This window comes from Calonectris borealis, chromosome 4, assembly GCF_964195595.1.
Source record: "Calonectris borealis chromosome 4, bCalBor7.hap1.2, whole genome shotgun sequence".
Classification (NCBI taxonomy): domain Eukaryota; kingdom Metazoa; phylum Chordata; class Aves; order Procellariiformes; family Procellariidae; genus Calonectris; species Calonectris borealis.
Genome location: NC_134315.1, coordinates 65,110,424 through 65,132,429, shown reverse-complemented (window position 1 = coordinate 65,132,429; position 22,006 = coordinate 65,110,424). Strand labels below are relative to the sequence as shown.

At 44.1% G+C, this 22,006-nt stretch overlaps 1 protein-coding gene across 10 annotated transcripts in view; it reads left to right on the top strand.

Annotated features, from left to right (window-relative positions):
* The window catches only part of SEC31A (SEC31 homolog A, COPII component), a 59,828-nt gene that overhangs the window by 13,814 nt on the left and 24,008 nt on the right, over window positions 1–22,006 (top strand). For 8 of the 10 annotated variants that reach the window (XM_075149849.1, XM_075149854.1, XM_075149855.1 and 5 more), the window contains exons 5-17: window positions 2,540–2,738; window positions 4,047–4,142; window positions 6,117–6,257; window positions 9,030–9,172; window positions 10,116–10,215; window positions 11,421–11,582; window positions 11,773–11,925; window positions 13,382–13,618; window positions 14,219–14,293; window positions 16,717–16,767; window positions 17,560–17,637; window positions 20,202–20,277; window positions 20,960–21,138. In XM_075149849.1, the coding sequence (XP_075005950.1) occupies window positions 2,540–2,738; window positions 4,047–4,142; window positions 6,117–6,257; window positions 9,030–9,172; window positions 10,116–10,215; window positions 11,421–11,582; window positions 11,773–11,925; window positions 13,382–13,618; window positions 14,219–14,293; window positions 16,717–16,767; window positions 17,560–17,637; window positions 20,202–20,277; window positions 20,960–21,138 (1,690 nt within the window). The remainder of the gene's footprint in view (window positions 1–2,539; window positions 2,739–4,046; window positions 4,143–6,116; window positions 6,258–9,029; window positions 9,173–10,115; window positions 10,216–11,420; window positions 11,583–11,772; window positions 11,926–13,381; window positions 13,619–14,218; window positions 14,294–16,716; window positions 16,768–17,559; window positions 17,638–20,201; window positions 20,278–20,959; window positions 21,139–22,006) is intronic. The other 2 variants (XM_075149850.1, XM_075149853.1) reach the window with 1 other exon arrangement.

Here is a 22,006-nt window from a genome sequence, read left to right as displayed (position 1 = left end):
TTCCTTACCGTGCGCTTGTCCAAAGAAATATTATTAGCATCAGAGCATCCAATTTCCATCTCGGCAGCACTTATAGCGGCTCTCTGGTGACTGGTCCAGTGGCTGCTGCTCATTGTAGGTGAGCTGAAACAACAGATGGAAGTGCAGGATGTTTCTGTAGGTAGAGAAGGAGGTGAACATTTTCATTGCCATTGGATTGGATCCATGACTTTTTCATACCAGCTACAGTGTCAGCATAACCACTCTTTCCCTTGGTGACCCGAAACGGCATGACTGGAGGTGCAGGCAATTACAGCATTTTGCCAATATGTTCAAGCGAGAATCTGACGTTTCTAGAGAAGCAATTGCCATCTCCCCCACCTTTGATGTGAGTAGAAATCAATTGGACTTGAGTCTTCATTATCTGTTCTTAAAGCCGTAACTTCAAGACCTAAGGACCTACAACTGTTTCCTAAAGTTCGTGACCAAATGCAGTTTGCTGGGTTCCTAGAGGTTAAGTGTTGCCTATAAACATCTTGAGGGGGTTGAAATTGCATGCATTTGCCTGCAATAAGATTGTGACCCTGCTTAGGGATGCTCTCTTGATTTGGGTAAATAATGGTTGCGGCAGTTTTTGCAGGAGGAAGCACAAGGTGTTTGGCTGCTGGCTTTGTGCCATATCAGTTTTGTTGTAATGATTCGTGGGGCTGGCAGAGCAGTTGTGCTGGCAGGCAGCTCACAATCTGTGCCCTGCAGTTGTCCATGTTTTAGTACGTGGGGCTTGTGAGAAACAGCCACAGTCTCTGTTTAATGCCCTGCACTGTGGGCAAAGCTGATGTTAACATGTCCTACTGATCTGCTGAGAGCAGGATGAGGTGTTTGATCTTTTAAAATTTCGTTGTTCTACCTTGTTTTAACTATGACTGAGATTTTTCAAGGCTTACCAAGTGACATTTGCTTACTGAATTTCAAAAAACACTCCTTATAGCCAGTGCTCCTTTGAAAGTACTTCCCTTGGTGAGCAACACAAGAATTTGACTTTGCCCCAGAAAATGCATTACAAAGGAGGTTGACTTTTTTTTTTTTTTAAATTAAAGATAACAAGAAGTACCCCAGCTAGCAATGTGTACGTCAGGCTTTATTTTGGTTTGCAGCAAATGAAAATGTCCGGGTGATTAAACCCACAAAAGATAAATCCTGCAACAAGCTTTGTTAATTGTCCTCCAAGGAAAGTTTTGCACTGCTTTTATAAAGCTATATTTTATCTTGGAAAGAGCAAAGGGCAAGAGGAAAGTAATTGCACAGTTAACTCTGGTTTTTGTTCCTCACAGTTTTCTGCCTTCATTTTGGATTATCTTAAGTCCTGTTGAATCTTGCTGGTGGTGTAACACGAGTGCCTGGACAACCCTGTCAGTCACTCCATTTCTCATAACCTTGCATAGTTAGGTGCAGAAGTATAAAAATCGTACCCAGAGAAAGGGTCTGTCTGGTATTATAGACCAATTTCCATTTGTAGCATTGTTCTTTGGTGAACCCCCACTGTAATCTGAACACTGCACTAGGAGACTGAGCGCTTGACGGTTACAGTATTTCTCACCCAGCATATGCTCTTCTTTGTCTAGCTTTCTGCGGTATGTATTTTATCATGCTGAAGTTGGTGTGATTAAAGAAATTACTTGAAGGTTGTCCAGAGATAACCAAGAGATTAATAACACAGTGAATGCTAAAGTAACTCCTTGCCAACTTCCAGTCAATGTGGGTTTGCTTTCTGCTTGCATAAGAGCTGATATGTGACAGTGTGTCATTTTATGTAGAAGAAATTCATTCTTTGCAATGCTGAATACACAGGAATGCAGTTTTGCTTATGCAGCAAGTTCATTGAGTTGAAGGAAATTTGGGTATTTGCAGGTGGACACAGTGGTATGAAAATATTTCATTTCTGGAAGTATGTTTAATTCGTCTTGATTTAGCATGGAAAATAGATTGTGGTCCAAGAGACACGTGTCTGTGGTGTGAATAAACTACTTGCTGAGCCTCCAGTACAGCAGGTGAAAAGCTTGCACATCCAGAAGCACAGATACGGAAAAACATTTGGAATTTTTCTAGTTCCACCTTTTTCCTCTCTTGTATGAAATGTTGCTCACAAATAGCAGAGGTTTACCTCCAGGCTGCAGTTGGATGGGCTTACAGTCCTTACTTTGATTACTCCTATTGTTTTGCAAAGGTGAGCTCAAAATCGTGTGCAGTTGGGAGCACTTACCTGATTTTGCAGCCAGGAGATGAGAGATGTTATTGTACACCAGGTTATTGGTTGTGCATGTCGTGACCCTGTGTCTTGATAATGAGCAAAACTGGGACATGTCTTTCTGACGGAAGGGGTTGTAAGTACAGAGACTCATCCTTAAGGAGAAATGCAGGCAGTGCTTTTCTCTGACGTGTCTGCTCTGTCTGTTAGCAGCAGTCTGGAGACTTTAGCTGCGGTGAGCAAAATGGGATGCATCAGTGTATGTGGAGCTGGTGGTGGATGGTTGTAGACTGTGGGGACTTCTGTGACTTACAGGTACCACAAGCTGATCTGGGGGCCGCACAGCATGACATCAGGTGAGAGAGTCTCAGGAGTCCTGATTGCCGGGGGTGAAAACGGAAATGTCATTCTGTACGACCCAGCCAAAATCATAGCTGGAGACGCTGAAGTAATAATTGCCCAGAAAGACAAGCACACGGGACCAGTAAGAGCGCTCGATGTCAACATGTTCCAGGTTGGTTTCCTGCTGTTCTTCATCACATGCTGTGAGTGGCCTGTCTTGTAACCTTAAATGTTTCTGTCCATTTCCCCTCCCTGAAAAGCATGAATTAAATTTTGTGTTTGAGTGTCTGTTTGTATTTAGTAGGAAAAACCTGTTACTGGCATTTCAGGATGGGGAATGAAAGTTTAAGGTGTCTGGTTCATTCCTTCCCCTCGTCTGTTTACGTTGTCAGTTTAGTGGGTCTTTTTAGCTTAAAGTACAGGTGGTCTTCTGTGATGTTTTTAGCCAGTTTTGTTTTTTAACTCCCACGTACTGTGCCAATATTGTTCTTATCACACGGGGAGTATTTATGTGCTCTCACTCATGTTTCCAATGACATCAGATGTTAGGGATCTCCTTTGGGGGTTGGGTAGGATCCGTCTTCAAGACCTCTAAGTATTGTCATTTGGAAAGAGGAGACAGAACAGGAAACACAGTGACAAGGCCTCTTTAGCAGAAGAGCTCTCAAAACCACAAGCTCTCCTCCATCACTAATGAGCCTTTACTTCCTTCTAGATACAGTGGGTTGGTTTTTCCTTGTCCCCACCAGCTGTGCGAGAATTCAGTTGAATTCGTTTCCTAAATAGCACTTCTGTCCCTGCACGCTTGCTTTCACAAGGCCGCCCTCTGTTCATTGTATCCTCTCTGAATCTCTTCCTTTCCCTTTCTGCCTGTTATGAAGTCAGGATTTGCTTGTCACCAGCCGTGGGATGTGAGCAAAGGGCGCTCGGTGCCCTCGGCTTGTGTCGCCCTGCCTGGACTTTTGCATCCCAGATGCAGGATTGCTCTGCGTGATTGCATTCATTGTGGGTGGGGTGCTGTCCACTGCTGGAGGCACAATTGCCACACTCCTTCCAGCTGGCCCCGCATGTCGTGGTCTGCCCGGGGCAAAGCTCTGCTGCGGCGATAGCTACAGCACCACTTCGTCGTCTGCCCCCTCCCAGAAGTGTCACTGCTTTCCACTCACCTGTCCGTGGTTGCACCTCTGCAGCCTCCTCATGGGTGTTTGCCGTGCAGTGTAGGAGCACTCCACAAAACGGGAATTTTGGTCTTGGCATGCCAGTCAAGTGCAGCATATGAATTTTTTTTAATTAACTCAGTCTTACCTGCAATCTCAAAAAAACTTGCTTTTTCCCTAAGCTGCTCTGTGTAAGCCAAAGGCTGTATCCTGAGCTGATAGGAGAAATTGGCAGAGTCCTGTGGATCTGATGCCTCCCAGCAGCTAAGACTGTAAAAGCTGATGCTGAAAATACTCTTAACATATATTAATGTGTCTTACAGACTAATCTGGTGGCTTCTGGTGCTAATGAGTCTGAAATCTACATCTGGGACTTGAACAATTTTGCCACGCCAATGACACCAGGAGTGAAGACACAGGTACCAGATTTGTATTTGTTAAATAGTGCAGAGCAGACTAATGAGAAATATACATGTCACTTAAGTTGAGAGCTCATCGAAACCTACAGTTTTAAAGCTGTCTGAAGCAGAGGGAGGGGGGCACGGGGAAAGCCTTTTGAAGTCTAACTTGGGTAGCAGTTAATCGTAGTTAGCCATGAGCTACATTTCTGGCAATGTTAGATACAGTCCTTAAGGGGTGGTACAGCAGATCTCTCCATATCAAAATAAAGAAAAACATGTTCCTGCATGTTGTTCTCTAGTGGCTTTCCTGAAGGCCAACAAAAATAAGCCTTCTGTTGGTATTTAATTTTTGTAACATGCTTATTAGACTGTGGTGTTTGAGATTTTTTTCCTCCTTGTGATATGCCTGTGTCTCAAAGCACACGGCAGGAGCCCATCTCCTTAAGGACGATATTCTCTGAGCAGCAGCGCAGGTGGCTTTCAGTGAACACTTTTGGAAGGAAGTCAGTTGTGACTATTTTGCCATACTTTGTGTCTAGCCGTGATTTTTTGCCCAGCTCCATACAAGGGTGACTGGACGCTGCTGCTTTTCTAGCCGCTGGAGTGCAGTTTTCTGACTGTGCCTGTAAGTGCAAGCATGCACGGGTCCATGCGATGAGTGGTTTGCTTTGCTTCCCATGCAGCAACCCTGGATGTGCAGTCATGTTTGTCCACAACAGACCTGCAGTTTCAGCTGGCTGCACAAGCAGTTGATTCATGTCTTCGTGTGGTGGGATTTTATTTTTTAAAATAAATTGTATTTGGCCAGGGAAAGCTGAAGTATCCCCATAGTGTTTGAGAAATGTTGCATTTTATCAAGCAACAAGTAATAACAAGCTGAATCTCTCAGGTTACACCACTTTTTAAATATCCATAACCATTACACATCTTCTAGTCTTCCTCTGCATGTATCACTGCATGCATGAATCTGAAGATCATGAAGGTACAGATTGAGGAAAATAGGAGGAAGATAAAAAGCAGGTACTGAGAAGTCAGAAGATGAGGCAGCAGGTTTGTCAGTTACCTTCATGGGTTTCAGGGAGTGTTTAATTGCTATACTTCAGGGCCAGTGTTTAGCCTGTGTCTCTTAAAGAAGATCTATGGGGAAAAACAGTAGCCTTTTGTACTTTGTGCCTTGTGAAGGAGATAGAAGAATGGGAGGAAGTTGTTTCAATGCATGTACGTTTCTGTAGCTGTTACAAAATTGCACAAGAAATTTGTGGTTACTTGAAAATGGGTTCATTACTGCATGATAATTTGGAGACAACGAAGTGAGGAAATGGGATGAGAAGTAATCTTCAGCTTAAAGATTTTTAGTTTAAACTCTGTGGGTTTGGATACTTTGTTTAGTCCGAGTTGTTTATTATCATGTGGGCATTTTGGAGGATACTTACCTTAGTTAAAGATACCTGTATAGGATTTTTTATGTCTAACAGTAATTTTTTATGCTGGGAAGTCTTTTAGTCCATGTGCTTAAGGACAGCTGCAAATAATAGTGCAACAAGGACTGGGTTAACATTGCTTTTAATTCTCAGACTAAAAATAAGCAGTTGGGGGGGAATAAAAAAACCCCACAGAATTCCTCCAAGCAAACATATTTTTTTGTAAGTCAAAACCTAATAATCCAAGGCAAAAGGGCAGTTTATATACCCGGATATACTTTCATGGAGTAATTTTCTGTTCTTGAAGACAGTTGTGCTTAGTCTTCTTTAAGTGACTAATGTATCATATTGTAAAGCAGAAAATACAGATATTACAGAGAAATATTAGCAGCTTATAAATCGGGGTTTTCAGGCGTTCTACCCTACAGCATGTGTACATAGGAAACCAGAACACGCGCAGTACCTGCGATTAGTCTCCTTGCAGATTTGTCATTTAGCAAGTCCTGAAAATAACAGGATTTGAGTCTTCGATTTGGAAAGGTTGTGACAGGCTGTTCTGTGTGTTTGACAGCCTCTCGAGGACATCAGCTGCATTGCATGGAACAGGCAAGTCCAGCACATCCTGGCATCCGCTAGCCCTAGCGGCCGAACTACCGTGTGGGATCTTAGGAAGAATGAACCCATCATCAAAGTCAGTGACCACAACAACCGGGTGAGTTAGCTCTTGCACATCTGCACGGGTGCTTGTGGAGAGGTGTGGGGTGCCTCTTGGCATGTGGGGACAGGTCATAGCACCCCTTCTTACATGACATAAAGATACTGGTGCCTGGGCCAGTTTTATATGACATGCCAAATATCTAATGCTTTCTCTTAAAAGGCTATGTATATGCAGAGGGATTGTCAGCATTTTAAATGAAAATAAGCAGATGCAGATTGAAGCAAGGCACTCAGATTTCCTGCTGGAGGGATAAGTTAGTTTGGAGAAAGCCATTACTGATCTGTTTGTGGCTACCACAGAAAGATTTTTATTCAGCTAGTCAGAAATGACATGTTTTGTGTGCTGGAGAGATGAGGTTGCAGCTGATGTGCTCTGGGTGAGCACATTTAGTTTCACAGAGCAGGTGATGTCATGACCAGCAGTCCTGGTTAACTGGGGAAGTCCCGGACGACTGGAGGCTCGCCAATGTGACGCCGATCTATAAGAAGGGCCGGAAGGAGGATCCGGGGAACTACAGGCCGGTCAGCCTGACCTCGGTGCCGGGGAAGATCATGGAGCGGTTGGTTTTGAGGGTGCTCACGAGCCATGTGCGGGACAACCAGGGGATCAGGCCCAGCCAGCACGGGTTCATGGAAGGCAGGTCCTGCCTGACCAACCTGATCTCCTTCTATGACCAGGTGACCCGCCTAGTGGATGAGGGAAAGGCAGTGGATGTGGTCTACCTGGACTTCAGTAAAGCCTTTGACACTGTCTCCCACAGCATTCTCCTAGAGAAGCTGGCGGCTCACGGCCTAGACAGGTGCACTCTTCGCTGGGTAAAACACTGGCTGGACGGCCGGGCCCAGAGAGTTGTGGTGAACGGAGTTAAATCCAGTTGGCGGCCGGTCACGAGCGGTGTTCCCCAGGGCTCAGTACTGGGGCCGGTCCTGTTCAATATCTTTATCAACTATCTGGACGAGGGGATCGAGTGCTCCCTCAGTAAGTTTGCAGACAACACCAAGTTGGGCGGGAGTGTTGATCTGCTCGAGGGTAGGAAGGCTCTGCAGAGGGACCTGGACAGGCTGGATCGATGGGCCGAGGCCAATTGTATGAGGTTCAAGGCCAAGTGCCGGGTCCTGCACTTCGGCCACCACAACCCCAGGCAACGCTACAGGCTTGGGGAAGAGTGGCTGGAAAGCTGCCCGGAGGAAAAGGACCTGGGGGTGCTGGCTGACAGCCGGCTGAACATGAGCCGGCAGCGTGTGCAGGTGGCCAAGAAGGCCAATGGCATCCTGGCCTGTATCAGAAATAGTGTGGCCAGCAGGAGTAGGGAGGTGATCGTGCCCCTGTACTTGGCACTGGTGAGGCCACACCTCGAATACTGTGTTCAGTTTTGGCCCCTCACTACAAGAAGGACATGGAGGTGCTGGAGCGTGTCCAGAGAAGGGCAACGAAGCTGGTGAAGGGTCTGGAGCACAAGTCTTATGAGGAGCGGCTGAGGGAACTGGGGCTGTTTAGTGTGGAGAAGAGGAGGCTGAGGGGAGACCTCATTGCGCTCTACAACTACCTGAAAGGAGGTTGTAGCGAGGTGGGTGTTGGTCTCTTCTGCCAAGTAACTAGCGATAGGACAAGAGGAAATGGCCTCAAGTTGCGCCAAGGGAGGTTTAGATTGGACATTAGGAGAAATTTCTTTACTGAAAGAGTGATCAGGCCTTGGAACAGGCTGCCCAGGGAAGTGGTTGAGTCACCATCCCTGGAAGTATTTAAAAGACGTGTAGATGAGGCCCTTAGGAATATGGGTTAGTGAGCATGGTGGTGTCGGGTTGATGGTTGGACTCGATGATCTTAGAGGTCTTTTCCAACCTGTATGATTCTATGACTTAGTGCTCAGGCAGACAAGGCTTCCTCCTTGGCATCACAGGTGGGATGAGCACAAGGGCTGAGCCCTGGCAGGACACTGATGACTGATGGAGCTGGGGCCTGTGCTTCTGCTGGTCTGGATGTGGAAATGGGAGCAGGCTGCAGCCGAGCTTGGAGAGGGCAGGGTCTGTGGTGGAGAGCGCCACAGAGGAGTATCGGCATTGGGCGGGTTACAGGGGACACTACCTCATATAGTTACAACCTCTATGCCTGCTCCTCAGGCAGTGTAAATGTAAAAAAGAGCTTGTTGAGCTTTTGGAGAGGGACATATTTGTATAATTCTGTATATTTTAAATGGAATATTGCTATAACAAACTCTGAAGATGTAGCAAGAGTTCAAAACGAAATTCACAAATGGGTGCTCCTAAAGTAGCAGCTCCTGAAGGTCACTGCACTCCTATTCTGATAAACTGTGTAACTCTCAACATTTTATTTATTTTTTGCCTAACATAACAGCAGCACAGTAGGCTGTCTTCATCATGTGATTGTAGTCTAGTGATACAATGTTCACATGACAATAAACTCTGCCTAACAATGGCTTTTATTAAAATATCAATAAAAACATTGAGAAAAAGGTTTGTACAGAGGGCTTTACAGTTTTTTTACATTAAAACATAGGATTGTGAACAAGACAGTACAAAGCCATCTCTCTGAGATGACCTTGGGAAACTAACTGCAAGTCTCCTCACTCACGGAAAGGAGGAGAGTATCCCAATCTGAATGCAATCAGAAATAATGCCCAGAAACGCAGCTGCAAATTCCCTTGCAACAGTGTTTTACCATGCACGTAGACATATTTAGGCTGTTGTCTTTTGTCCTTTAGTGCTGTTTAGTTATTTTACACTGTGCTGCAATGTTGTCCCTCAGATGCACTGCTCAGGCCTGGCATGGCACCCTGATGTTGCTACCCAGATGGTTTTGGCCTCGGAGGATGACAGGTTGCCTGTGATTCAGATGTGGGACCTAAGATTTGCCTCCTCGCCACTTCGTGTTCTAGAAAGCCATACAAGGTATGACTCTTATGTAGCCTGCTGCTCTATGGTGTTTGCACTGTGGTGACTGTGTACCAGTTTGTACATCTCACTTCTTGCTCAGTTCCCTGTGAAGGCTCACTTAGTTGGAGGTGGCGATTCCAGCAGTAGGCAGTGTTATATGCTGGCTTGCTGACTAGCCAACCCTGTGTCCTGAAAGGCTTGCCTTTTGGGGGCCTGCTGGTTTGAAGGGAACAGGCCTCAAAATGAAAAAAACATTATCCTGCTGAAACACTGAAGTTGCTAGTTTGTTTCTATGCTTTTCAAGAAGAGGGAGCTGAGGTGCAAGAAGCTGGTAGTCATTGATTTTGCCTGAATAATGGACTGAAGGTGCACCTGGGCACATCCTCACATATGGACGTGCACAATCTTTCTGCCCCTCAGTCCCCTAAGTGCCTTAAATTTGGATACAAGGAAAGATTTTTGTTAAATTCTTGTTTTTCCTCAATTGTTAGTGAAACTTTTCTTATTGCCCAAAAAACAGCACTTGATTTAAGGAGAGAGAACCAGCAATAAGTCTGTGTTGTGGCTTCTATCAAAACTGCTGCCAGTGGTTCTGCTGACTTGAATCTCCTGCTAATAAAAAAAAGCTGGCAAACTTTGTAGTCACCAACCTTACCTACAGGTTTGCACACTGTATGTTAATGATACTGCAGGCAAACAACCCATTTTGTTACATTGCTGTCCAGGTTCTCCCGCATGACTGTTGCATTTAATTTTCAGATACAATGGCTGCACCTTTATACCTCTTCATGCAGAAAATAGAAAGCATCTATTTCAATAAATAAAGTACTAGAGGAAGGAATGGGGAGGGCATTTTGAGGTGGAATGCTCAGCTAATGTAGAAACTCCACTTATAAATATGCTTTATCACCATTTTGCATTTACATTAAACTTTTTTTGGTTGTGACTTTTCACGCAGGGGTATATTGGCCATTGCTTGGAGTATGGCAGATTCAGAGCTGCTACTTAGCTGTGGGAAGGATGCTAAAATTCTCTGCTCCAACCCTAACACGGGCGAGGTATTGTATGCACACCAGTTAAAAAATTTCTGCGCAGAGGTGTTAGTGTGCTTGCATTCTTAGGAATGATACTTCTCTGGGATGTTTCTCCTTATCCTGTATACTTGTGTTTGGTATATGTGCTTTCTGAGCTTGTTCTGGTGGTGCAGGATTTTACACGTTTGTCCTTACTGCTTCTCTCCTGCTAAGTAATAAGGTCCCTGCTCATTATAAGGAATAGAAATGGCCCCACTTAAACCAAGTATTTGCTTCCTACTCTTTTGGTTTGGGCCCGATGTGGCTGGATTACTGCTGCAATTGCCTTTTTCCTTCTGTAAGTGTGAGAACTTTTATCCAGACCAGAGGGATTTTGTAGATTACTACAATAGTGGCAGATCAGTGAAAGCTACTTGAATGTGTTCCTACCCCACACTTTTGGGCCTAGGGATACCTTTCAAAGGGGATGCAGATCCTTTTTTCAGACAACTTGAGTGTTTGCCCCTAGACCACGAGAAGGGCTTCAGGCACGCTGGAGGGCTCCTTGCCTGCAGTGGGCAATCATCCTGGAGGACAGAGCGAGAAGTGTTTCTAAAATTCAAACATTGGTCTAAAAGTGCAAAAGCTGTGGGGTGGTAAATGAATTATCTGAGCTGGATCCTGTGCTGTTAGGAAGGGTTTACATGTGGATGAATCATACTACGTGTTTTTATTAAAAATAAAAAACAGTTTCCTGGGAGACAACGAGGCAGTTAGCATTTTGCTCTTTGAGTTTCTCCTAGTTCATAGTTAAATGTCTGCTGTAGTGGTAGGCTTGTCTGTTCCAGGGCAGGAGAGGCTGTCTGCCCAGAGCGCAGGTTTTAACTTTTCCAATTTTCCTGCGAAAATAGACTTACTTTGGAGCCTGGACACGTCTGAATGAGCTAGCATGAATATCATCAGCAGCTCACAGCTTGCAGTGGGACAGCACAGACATAATATCCCGCCTGCATAGTTTGTCCTGTCTGGATTAAATAGAAGATTTAATGGGAGGAGAAGGAAATTAAGCAGTGGTGTGTGATAATCTCCTTTTTGGCGATTGTCAGGGTTTGCCCACTGTTAGTGTGTACGTGGAGGCTGCTGGGGAGCAAGAAGAGTAGACCAGTCTCAGGGCAGGCAGGAGAATTGTTGCTGTTGGACATGGTGCTTCATAAAAGCCCTGATTTGTTAGACTTGGTTTTGCTGCCCAGGTGCTGTATGAGTTGCCCACGAACACACAGTGGTGCTTTGATATCCAGTGGTGTCCCAGGAACCCTGCTGTCTTGTCTGCGGCTTCGTTCGACGGGCGGATCAGCGTTTACTCCATTATGGGAGGCAGCATGGATGGCTTGAGGCAGAAGCAAGTTGACCAGGTATTGAGAAATGTTCAGCTAAGAATATGGACAGAAAGAGGAGGGGGAAGGGAAACGTGGGCTCACGGGAAGTCTTCAGTGGCTGTCTGCAGCCCTGCTTGCAGGACTACCAATCCAAGGCAAGTAAATGTTTATGTTTAGTTTATTGGAGATATGTCGCTTTTGTTTTTTCCCTGTTTTGTTATCGAAGCTTTCATCGTCTTTTGGGAACCTTGATCCATTTGGTACGGGACAGCCCCTCCCGCCCCTGCAGCTTCCCCAGCAGACCGTGCCACAGAGTGTCATTTTGCCCCTAAAGAAACCACCCAAATGGATCCGGCGACCCGTGGGAGCATCGTTCTCGGTAAGCAGGAGACAAGGCTAGGCATGGCTGGCCAGGCAGGGAGGGAGATAGTGGTGACACCTGCAAAATGCGTTAGGAAGAGGGGAGTTTAATGTTGTGCTCCACTTTGGGAGAACTTCCCCTTTTTGTCGTCATGGCGGGAGATGCTGGCGGCAGCTTCCAGACAGGGCGCTTGGGACAGCAAGCCAGCAAAAGCATAACAAAAATGCTTGGGAAAAAGAAACATGGAGGTATTGTGTTGCCAACAGGCACTTACTTCTTTCTGTTTTGGGATTAGGGCTTTGCTTTTATTTATGTGCAGTGCTTGTTTTGGAGTAAACAAATATACATTGGGAAGGGGGAACGGGACCGAACTGGGCAAGAATCTGAGACTTGAGTGCAGTTTGAAGCTATTATGTGAGTCAGTGTGGTGGAGAATACTCAGGTTAGCTCTGATCAAGGTAGCAGGAGTCACTGCAGCAGCACATGGCTAGGCTCCTCCATGGCTGGTTGATTTGCAGAGGAGCCAGGTGAGACGGTGGCAATGCCCTGCTTTTTGTGAGAGCAGAGTTGTGTGCTCTTTGGCTCCACCTTCGGCTTATTTTCTAGACCCACAGGCCATTTCTTAGGGATCTCCTGAAGATTTTAGCCTGTCCACTTGAAATGGATTTCTTTGCCAAAATACTGCTCGATCTTCAGCATCATATGTCTGCTATTCACGATCCGATGCACAAATTAAATGCAATTTTCTCCCATCAAAGACAAGTGATGTTGCCTAGCCACTGACTGATGTGTCATTTTATAATGGTGTTTATTCCCTTATTCGTCCTGGCTTTCCAGGAACAGCTGTCAGTTTTTTTCTTGGCTAGGCTTTTTACTTTTTGTAATGCTGACTTTGTCATTTATTGGGTTGGCCTGTGTAAATTAACTTTGAGCTATAGAATGAAATAATATAATAAGCCCCTTCTAGTTTTTTTCTTCTGTTGATTTTGCTTCTCTCCAAATGATGACACAACTTACTGCCCATCTCTCAGTAGGCTTTTAACTGGTAAACAACCTGCCAAGAGCAGGGCAGACGTCATGCTTGAGCATTTATTTAAGGATGCATGGGTTTCTTTGGTAATTACATTGCAATGTCATGAGATACTCCGTTTATGCTGGACACCGTACAGACCCACAGCTCTGGTTCTCTGTTTCTACTCAGTCTTTTGCCTGAGAAAAAACAGGCATAGGAGTAGCTGTGCTCATAAATCTTATTGAATGTGCACCCGCTTATCCAGCAAACTCCTTACATGCATAGAAATATGGGGTGGTGGAAAAAAAATGAGTTCATGTCAGCAATGTTTGTCCATTGGACGACAAGCATATATATGCTACATAAAATCATGTGCATACATATGTGTATGCTCATACTTTTTCATATACACTCCAGTGTATACTTGTATTTTTACATACTGCATGTGTGCTTCAATTCCAGTTTGGAGGCAAGCTGGTTACATTTGAGAATGCCAAGTCTCAGCAGCAGCCAGGCATCGAGCAGCAGCAGCAGCGTCACCATGTCTACGTGAGCCAGGTTGTTACAGAGAAGGAGTTCCTGGCCCGCTCAAACCAGCTGCAGGAGGCTGTGCAGTCCGAAGGCTTTGTTGGCTACTGCCAGAAGAAAATTGACATGGCCCAGGCTGACTTAGAGAAAAATGTGTGGGCCTTCTTAAAGGTAACAGGATAACAGCAGTTCAGGAGTTCCCCACTGACTCGGAAAGCCAGTGCAGAAATGATTCCTTCTGCACGTTATGGTGTTTTAGCAGAAGAGATGCTGGGAACCAAAAGTGTAGGCTGTGGGAATAGCGCCCATAAGCCCTGTTGCTGGAGTGGCCCACCAGAAGAGAGAGGGTCCTCAGGGCCAGGGGTGTTTGTGGGGTTCGTGAGAAATCATGGCAGAAGCCAAGGCTTGGGGGAAGCTGTCCTGTGTTTTTTGGCATCCCCCATCAATACATCTTTGTACAGGGAGCTGGTGACAAGGGATAAAGCTTTGGGACAGCTTTAGATGTGCTTTTCACTGCTCACTATGAACATTTAGAGGTTTACAAGTGAACCAGATAAGAAGATTATTCCCCTACAATAATCAGATTGAAGCCCTGCCTACCTGCATGGGTGCCCAAGTCACTGAAGACCTTTTCAGTTCTCTTTATTATACTCAGTCTCCACAGTCACTAGCTCTCACTGGCTAATTTGTGCCAGTCAAGTAAAAAGCCAGTGAGGGAGAAAATGAAAAATTGTGAATTGCAATATATTCTTTAAATTTTGTTTTTTAAAGGTGAACTTTGAAGAAGATTCACGTGTTAAATACCTTGAGCTCTTGGGATACAGGAAAGATGATCTGAGGAAGAAGGTAAATGTGCCTGGAAGCTGTGCTTGTGTTAAATGCTTTACTGGTGGATGTATCTGCAGAATACAGCCTAAAATGTTGATGATGCCATGCATGGTTGAAGTACTCATTTACCTGTGGAACTGGAAGAGAAATTACCAAGATCCCCAGGCTATTCAATACAATAAACATTTTTATACAACATTATTTTCGGTCTGTTTCCGAGCAGATAGTATTTGTCAGTGCTCCAACTCTCCTAATAGCCATAATACGAGTTACCCATGGTGCTAGAGCCTCCGTTCAAACATGGCTGACTTGAATAGTTGTGTTATTTAAGGAATTCTTTTGTTCCAAAGGACACTAAAAATCTTCCTCTGCTCTTTAAATTTGTCTAGATAAACAACGCGTGGGTAACTTCAGAATTCTTACAGCAAGCAATTTGCTTTGTTGGGTTTTTTATTAGCTATGTTATCTTCTTGCAATATGGATATTCAATGAAAATTTCAAAGCAGGCAACAGACTTCAGAGGTGTGTCTGCATCTGACTGTCCAATGTTCATCTGAAATTCTCACCCATCAAGAAGCTTTGATGTTTGTTGGTTCAAGCTATTCATGTAACTTCGTTATGTGACATCCTTCTACTGTAGCATCATGGAATCTGATCTGGTTTTAGGCTTTCTGGTTGAAGAACCTGTAAGCAATCTTCAGGGTTTCATTAACTACCTTGGAAAAACTAGAATAGTCTTTTGTGTGTGTGTGGGATGCCATTCATTTTTACAAAAAAAGGAAAACAAAGTTCAAACCTGGTTACATTTGGAAAGGCAAGATTTGGATTACCAGGAAGCAATTTGCACATCTTAAGTATAGAGCTTCCTTCCAAGTTGGAAGAAGATTCTTATCTCAGTGTTACAGGGGGATACCTGCTGTGCATTTTGGGTCTTTGTTGCTTTCAGTGCTGTACCCGGGAACTGTCTAGTATTTCTTCAGTTCTGATTCAGTGGATTTGAACGTTTGATTAATTTTCATTATATCAAACTAATGTTTTATTTTCAAAGAGTGGCTCCATAAAAATGTCATTATGGTTATGAATTAAATGGCCTCCAGGGCAAACTTACTATGATTATAGAAAAAATCATGGTTTTGCTAACAGTCTGTCTTCAGCTTCTAAATTTTTGTTGCTGAGCTTGCCTTTGACTCATGCAAGGGAATCCTGTTTTCAAAAAGCAGATCTCAATTAGAAAATCTGGTTGAAATTTAGTAGTGCTCCTGTGGAGCGGCCTCATGCAAACTGGACCCACTGCCGCTGTTGCTCTGGGTTTGATATGCCCTGTGCATGGGGAGAAGCTGGGAAAATGGGCGTAGCTGAATGGAGTGGCCTGAAATGCTGGGCCTACCCCATAATTTCAGTATTTGAGGAACAGATGAGGGGAGCTGCAAGGCCATGTTTTCATGTAGCTGTTTCTCAACAAAGCATTCCACAGTGAAGTGGAATCCCTGTTCTTTAAGTGTCAAGAAACAATACAGGACAGCTCGTCTGAAAATTTGTGATACCCAGTTGATAAACTCATTAAATCACAACTTGTTTTTCATGTTACCGGTAGGGTAAGGAAAGTAAAAAAGGGTCACAGATTTCAGGTTCTTGGAATAATCTGTTAAGAACATGGTATTTTGTTTTTATCTTCTTAAAACCTGTGATTCTCATATGCAAGTCAAGTTCTGGATTTCTCCTTTCTATTGTAAACTGATGATTAAAAAAGAAAGAGAAAACTATATCCAGCAATTTGAGCTCAGCTTTTTGTGAAAACTAGCCTACAAGGGTAAAATAAAGCCTGCAATACTAAAAGCAGTAGATAACGTTAGCAGCATTAGGAAACCCAGGCTCCCAGATGCCGAACTAATATATTTTCTGCATGTATTCTAAACTCTATACATTAAACTGGCATTTTTGAGGGCCCTAATTGAATCTGAAGTCATGATTTGCTTTGCAAAGCAGTAAAAGCTAGGCATTTTAACTCTTCCGTACCTTGGAAAATCCTAGCCCACAACCATATGCCTGCTCTGCTTGAAACCACAGCTTCCTGACAGGGTCCCTGCTCCACAAGGATTGTCACTGCTTCATTTTCTCTAACCAGAGCAGACAGAGGGTTTTGTCCTGCATGCTCTGATACTATTTTTATTACTGTGGTTTCCAGCAGCTCTAGTGAGGTTTGAGGCCCTTGAGTTAACAATTAAAGGTTTAAAGGTATAGAGCAGCTGTTGTTTCCATCAGAGTTTGGGGTGCAGGGGTCTTAGCAGTAAATTCATCACCAGACTGGGAAAGGAAATGGCTTTAGTTTCATGTTAACTGTTCTGCAAACAACATACTAGCTACACGTGCCAGTTTGCAATCCGAGAGATCTGCCTCTCTAAAATAAAAGGGCACTTATTTAAATCTTGGTTGTTTTCTAGATTACATCTGCTCTGAATAAAGAGGATCTTGCAGATGGTGACTTGGGAGAGGTAAGCAAACACATGTTTACAACACCGTGTTTAGTTTTATAATGCCGTAGTAATATGCAAAGTAAGAATAGTTTTTCTTTCTGCTTGGTAGCTGTCCCAAAGTCAGAAATAACCCAGCATATGACAAGTTCCTACATTCAGTAGGATGAAGGTACTTATTTAAAAAAACAACCACTTTTTTCCACTCAAATATCCCCCCTTTTCCCAACAAAGGGCTCTTAGTCACAGGTGTTAGTTCAGGGTCTCAGTGATGTCCCTCCACCTTTCCGTTTGGCTGCCTGTGTCTTGCCCACTGTCACACTTTGTGCTGCCTGTGCAGTAGGGCAGAGTCTTGCTGCCTGGCAGCTGGTTTCAAGATCAGCACCTTCCCCAGGCTTTAAAAAAAGCAGGACTGAGAGCATGGTCCCGTAACTCTTCCCTGCAAGAGTGATAAATACAGCGTTGCCCATTGTACTTGCAATGGCCTGAGTCCACAACAGGGGGACCGCATTGCTTTTGTGCCATAGACATTTCAGATGTCATCTGTAGTTGCCTAATGGGGAAGAAAAGTTTTGCTGTGTGTTTTCAGGCAGCTAAGATGAAAACAGCACAAGATACTGTGTAATGACAAAGACCAAGGAAATGGAGGGCCTCTACCGTGTTTGCTGTACTCAAGCATATATTGCCAATGCATTTCTGTGATTTGCAGTCTGGTTCTGGCTATTGTTGGTGGGAAAGTGGCTATACTCTGCAGTGTAGAGTATTTCTTCCTCTTTTGCTGGCTTTTTTTTTATGGCATCCTCTCTGCTAAAGGCTCCCGCAGAATCTGATGAATCTGTGCCGAACGAGGGGGATGAAGGCCAGGCTACGGAGGAGCAGTTCTTGGGAGAGGTATCTGTTGCCCTGTAGACCAACCCTGTTGGCCTCCTGTGTATTTACTTTGTTACTATTAAGATCACTTTATTTTGTTGGCTTTTCCTAGTGCTGAGGATATATGGAAATACAAGACGTTATTTAGAATGAGTAAAATATTGGCTCCTGTTAAGTTGCTTCAGATTTTCTCATCAGTCTCAGACATCATGTGAATAGGTTTTGGTGGCAATGAAGAACAAGCTCGTTTTGTAACAGTCCAGTTGGCATCAGACTCAAGGACTTTATTCTGCCGTAATTTTCACTCGTGACGTTTCCCTAACACGTACTAAATAATCTGCTGCCACAACTCTAATGCATTCCTTTTTTTTTCTTCCCCTTCCCCCCCCCACCCACCTTCCTTTCCTCATTCCTTTCTTCCCTCCCTCTGGTTGATTATTACCAAGCTGTCAGCTTATTACTGCCCTGTTTCTAGGTATAACCCTTTGCAGAGATGCAGCTGTGGTACTGCAGGAGAGGGGGAACATTTGTTCTCTGCATTGCTCCCACCAACATCACAGTGCCATCCCTCCCCTTTGCACCTGAACAGCGAGTATCAGGGCTTTGGTAGCTAGCTGCCCTGTGATCATCTGTTGCAACAGTAAAGCCAGGTTTATCACAGGCAGTTTGTGCTCCACCACATCTGCCTTTAGGATCCTACAGCTTTTGTTCATTTCTATTCATTTGAGCAGCATTGCTTTCTGCCCTGTGTTTTAAATGTGGGGACAGGTCTATAATTAGAACTAAGGACCCAGGCTCTGCCATATGAGGTTAATAGGACTGAAAACACTAGTATTCCTGTGTGAACAGGCCAGCTTCATTCTCCCCCATTCCCTCAGTCTCCCTTTTGGATTAGAATTTGAGCTGTTAGCCCAAAACTACTTATGCTCCCTGTGCTCAAACCTGTGCTTGGTGCCTGTCTGCAGTTGTCTGTGAAGATGAGGACAGTGGTTTATGGCTCATGCATGTTGGAGTGGTGTACTTGTTGACTCCACACAACAGCCCGTTAAGGACACCAAGTAGAGCGCTCTCCTTAGGTTAGGTGCTTGATTGCTTGATAATTCATTAGACACTGTAGTGGCAGACGTGTCTGACTGCGTAAGGATTTTGCTGTATGCAATCATGAAGATATTAGATGTCTCATAACAAATGTCTCTTCTAGGAGAGAATTCACAGCCAAACATGACCATAGCCTACCAGCATGGGTGGTAAATATTTGTGAGATTGGCCTGAAGCCACTGAGGATGCATCGGGGAGTGCTGTCACATACATAAAGTAACTAGATGGGCACATTATTCCTGAGATAGTCACAACATGCTCTCAACTGATACCAAACACACATCGTGCATTATCTGACAGCAAAATGATTTTCCAGACGCTGCCTCCTTTTATGAGCCAAACATAAAGCTTGTTTCAGACTTACCTGCCCATCCCAAATGCCTGTTCTTCATCAACTGTGTACTTGTTCTTCATTCTCTGAAGTACAATTTCACTGATCAGCATATAAGCAGGGTGTTCTCAGCAGACTCTTGAACTCCCACTGCATGTACTAGCACACTGGCTTATGACAGAGGAGGCAGTTTGTGGGACAGTTTCTGCACTCTTAGGCTGTGCTGTGAAATTTGATGGTGGAGAGAGACTTCCTTCTCAGTAATATTTTTTTATTATTGAAAGGTTTTGTTTGAAATCCCAAAATCCAAGTACTTGCAGGCAATGCTCTCTGTCTTAATTCCCTGGGGGAGTTTTATAAACAAGCAGCTTCTGTCTGCTGAGCACTCGTGTATTAAGTGCAAAGCTCTTAAGACTGTGTGGACCATGCTGGACTTATGTTGAAAATTAAGCATGTGTTCATGTGTTTTGCTTAATTAAACTAGGGTGTATACCTCGTGCAGAGTGTTTCAAGGATAAGCTGAAAGTCTAAGCGGAGCAAAGTGAAACCTAGGTAGCATTATGGTAGACTGTTCTTGGTAGGGGTTGAAGTTGAAAGAGGAGGGAAAGGAGAAGGTTTCTGGTTTTGTGGTTGTGGCTGTTGTTTTGCTTTGAGGGGGTTGTGTGTATACGGGCACAGATGTGCGTATGCAAGTCAGTATCCTGGATCTGGGTGTCTGGTTGCTGGTATTTGTGATCTCTAGGTATGCACACTTGTGCTTGCATAAGCCTTCCCTGATTGTTAGAAATCTGGGGCTTCCAGCACTTTTTCCCATTGGCATCCATTTTAAAAAATGGTCCACTCTAATCTCTCAGAACAATGATTTTATAATGGTGCATTTACATGCACTGGAGGTCCTTTGATAAGCCCAGGCTTTTCTCAGTGTGCTTAGGAGGTGACTTTGTGCAGGCACCAGAGGAAGTTGATTATCCTGTGCTGAAACAGTGTTCTAACAAATGACAGGGATACTCTTCCCTTCTACATTAATGATCTCTTAGGCAACTGGTAGTCTGAAGGTCTACCTTTAACTTGTATTATAAGAGCCTTATTTTATTAAATGTGTGTATATTCCAAGTGCTTACATAATCTCAAAAATTATGCTTTTCCTTTTTCTTAGAGGGTGAGGGACTATAAACAAGAAACTGAAGATTTGGGATCTGCAAAGAAGACATTTAACATCTCTGTTAATGGAGGTAAAAAAAACCCTTGATATTGATTTAATTGTATGTGCTGATATTTAGAAATACTGATGTTGATACCGGTGTTCCTGTGAGAAGGCAATTTCTGCACAGATTGTGAAGGATTGTCATGACTTTCTTCTAACTCCGTTCATTTCACAGCAGTCTCGAGGCACTCGAAAATACAGCTTCTTTAGGGAAGGAAAGGAAGTATACAGCACTTGTATACCCCATCACTGAAATGCAGCTATTCTGAGTGCTGATTTCTGATACGAAAGAACACACACCTGATCAGGCATGAAGTGCTAACGTCGCTGTTTGTACAGAAACTCCCAGGGGATCTTGAATAACACAGAAGCCATTGACCCGTGTCTAGGTTTGACTTTGTTTCTGGCACTGTATGCAGGGTAGTTGTTTCAGAGGACATTTAGACCTCTAGCATCTTGCTAGCATTTACTAGCATTTTGCTCTGCAGCAAGGTAAGTGATGCTTGACAGTGCCCCACCTGATATGGCTGTGACCATAGTGTGTTTGAGACTGGAGATGAACTTGAGCATCCCTGTAAGTACCTGCCTGGAGCAGACTGGTTTGCAGAGAACTTTGCACTGTGTTGTACAGTTGGACAGAATCCCCTGCTGTTGCATATTTAAGTGACTTTTGTGCCATCATTTGAAAATGCACTCCTCTCTTGTTGCAGATGTGGACGGTTTGATTACCCAGGCTTTGCTGACGGGTAACTTTGAGAGCGCAGTAGATCTCTGCTTGCACGATAACCGCATGGCTGATGCCATTATCTTGGCCATCGCAGGTGGACAAGAGCTGCTTTCTAGGACACAGGAAAAGTACTTTGCTAAGATGCAGAGCAAAATTACCAGGGTATGTTTTTTCAGTTAAGAAACAACATGAATGTAGGTCTTTGGCAACTCCCTTTTTCACCTTAAAAGTTTTCTTGCCATTTCATAGGTTTATTTCTGTGAGAAGCTAGTAAGTATTCAAGTCATGCACAAGATCTCAGAGCAGAAGGATTTCTGTTATTCTTTTGTAATGCGTTGATAAGGACAGAAGAGGCACACTACCTGGCTATCAGTACACAAGAAGAATATTCTTTACCTTGTCTCCAGTGTCTGAGTTGCATATACATTGGTAGATTCTCACTGATAAATATCTTAAGCAGCGCACATTTCAGTCTGTTATCTTGCCACATTTTTCAAGAGTTGCATATGACCCATGCTCAGTGCCAGCAGCATTATGTTGATTTCTGCCTGTGATCAGTCTTAACAGATTTTGCCAATGCTTTGTTTCACTGCATGCACAGAAGAGAGCTAAGTATGCTCAGAGTAGATCAATCACCCTTTGTCTAGGAGACAGTGTGTTATGGCCAGCTGGTTATTATTCTTTTCAGCTTTTTGCAATGCTAGGGGTTGCTGCTTGTTCAATTCTTTATTCTTTAGTACTGACATGAGAAAGTAGCAACAGGAGGATGAAACAGGAGAAGTGGCCTTAAAAGAGCACAGGACAATTGGTTTGGCAAGGATGGCTACTCTTAGAGGAGGGGAGAAAGTTCCTTTGGTCACTTTTTAGCAGTCCATTGTCAAAGAATGGCATTGTATACAGTAGCAGGAGACAGCCTATAAAAGGGTATGTGCTTAAGTGCTTTCTTGGAGTAGGGCTGAAGGCCGCAAAGCACAGTCACTTGAGGAGTTAGGGCATGCAGCACCACAGGCTAGGGTCTGTAAGTGCGATT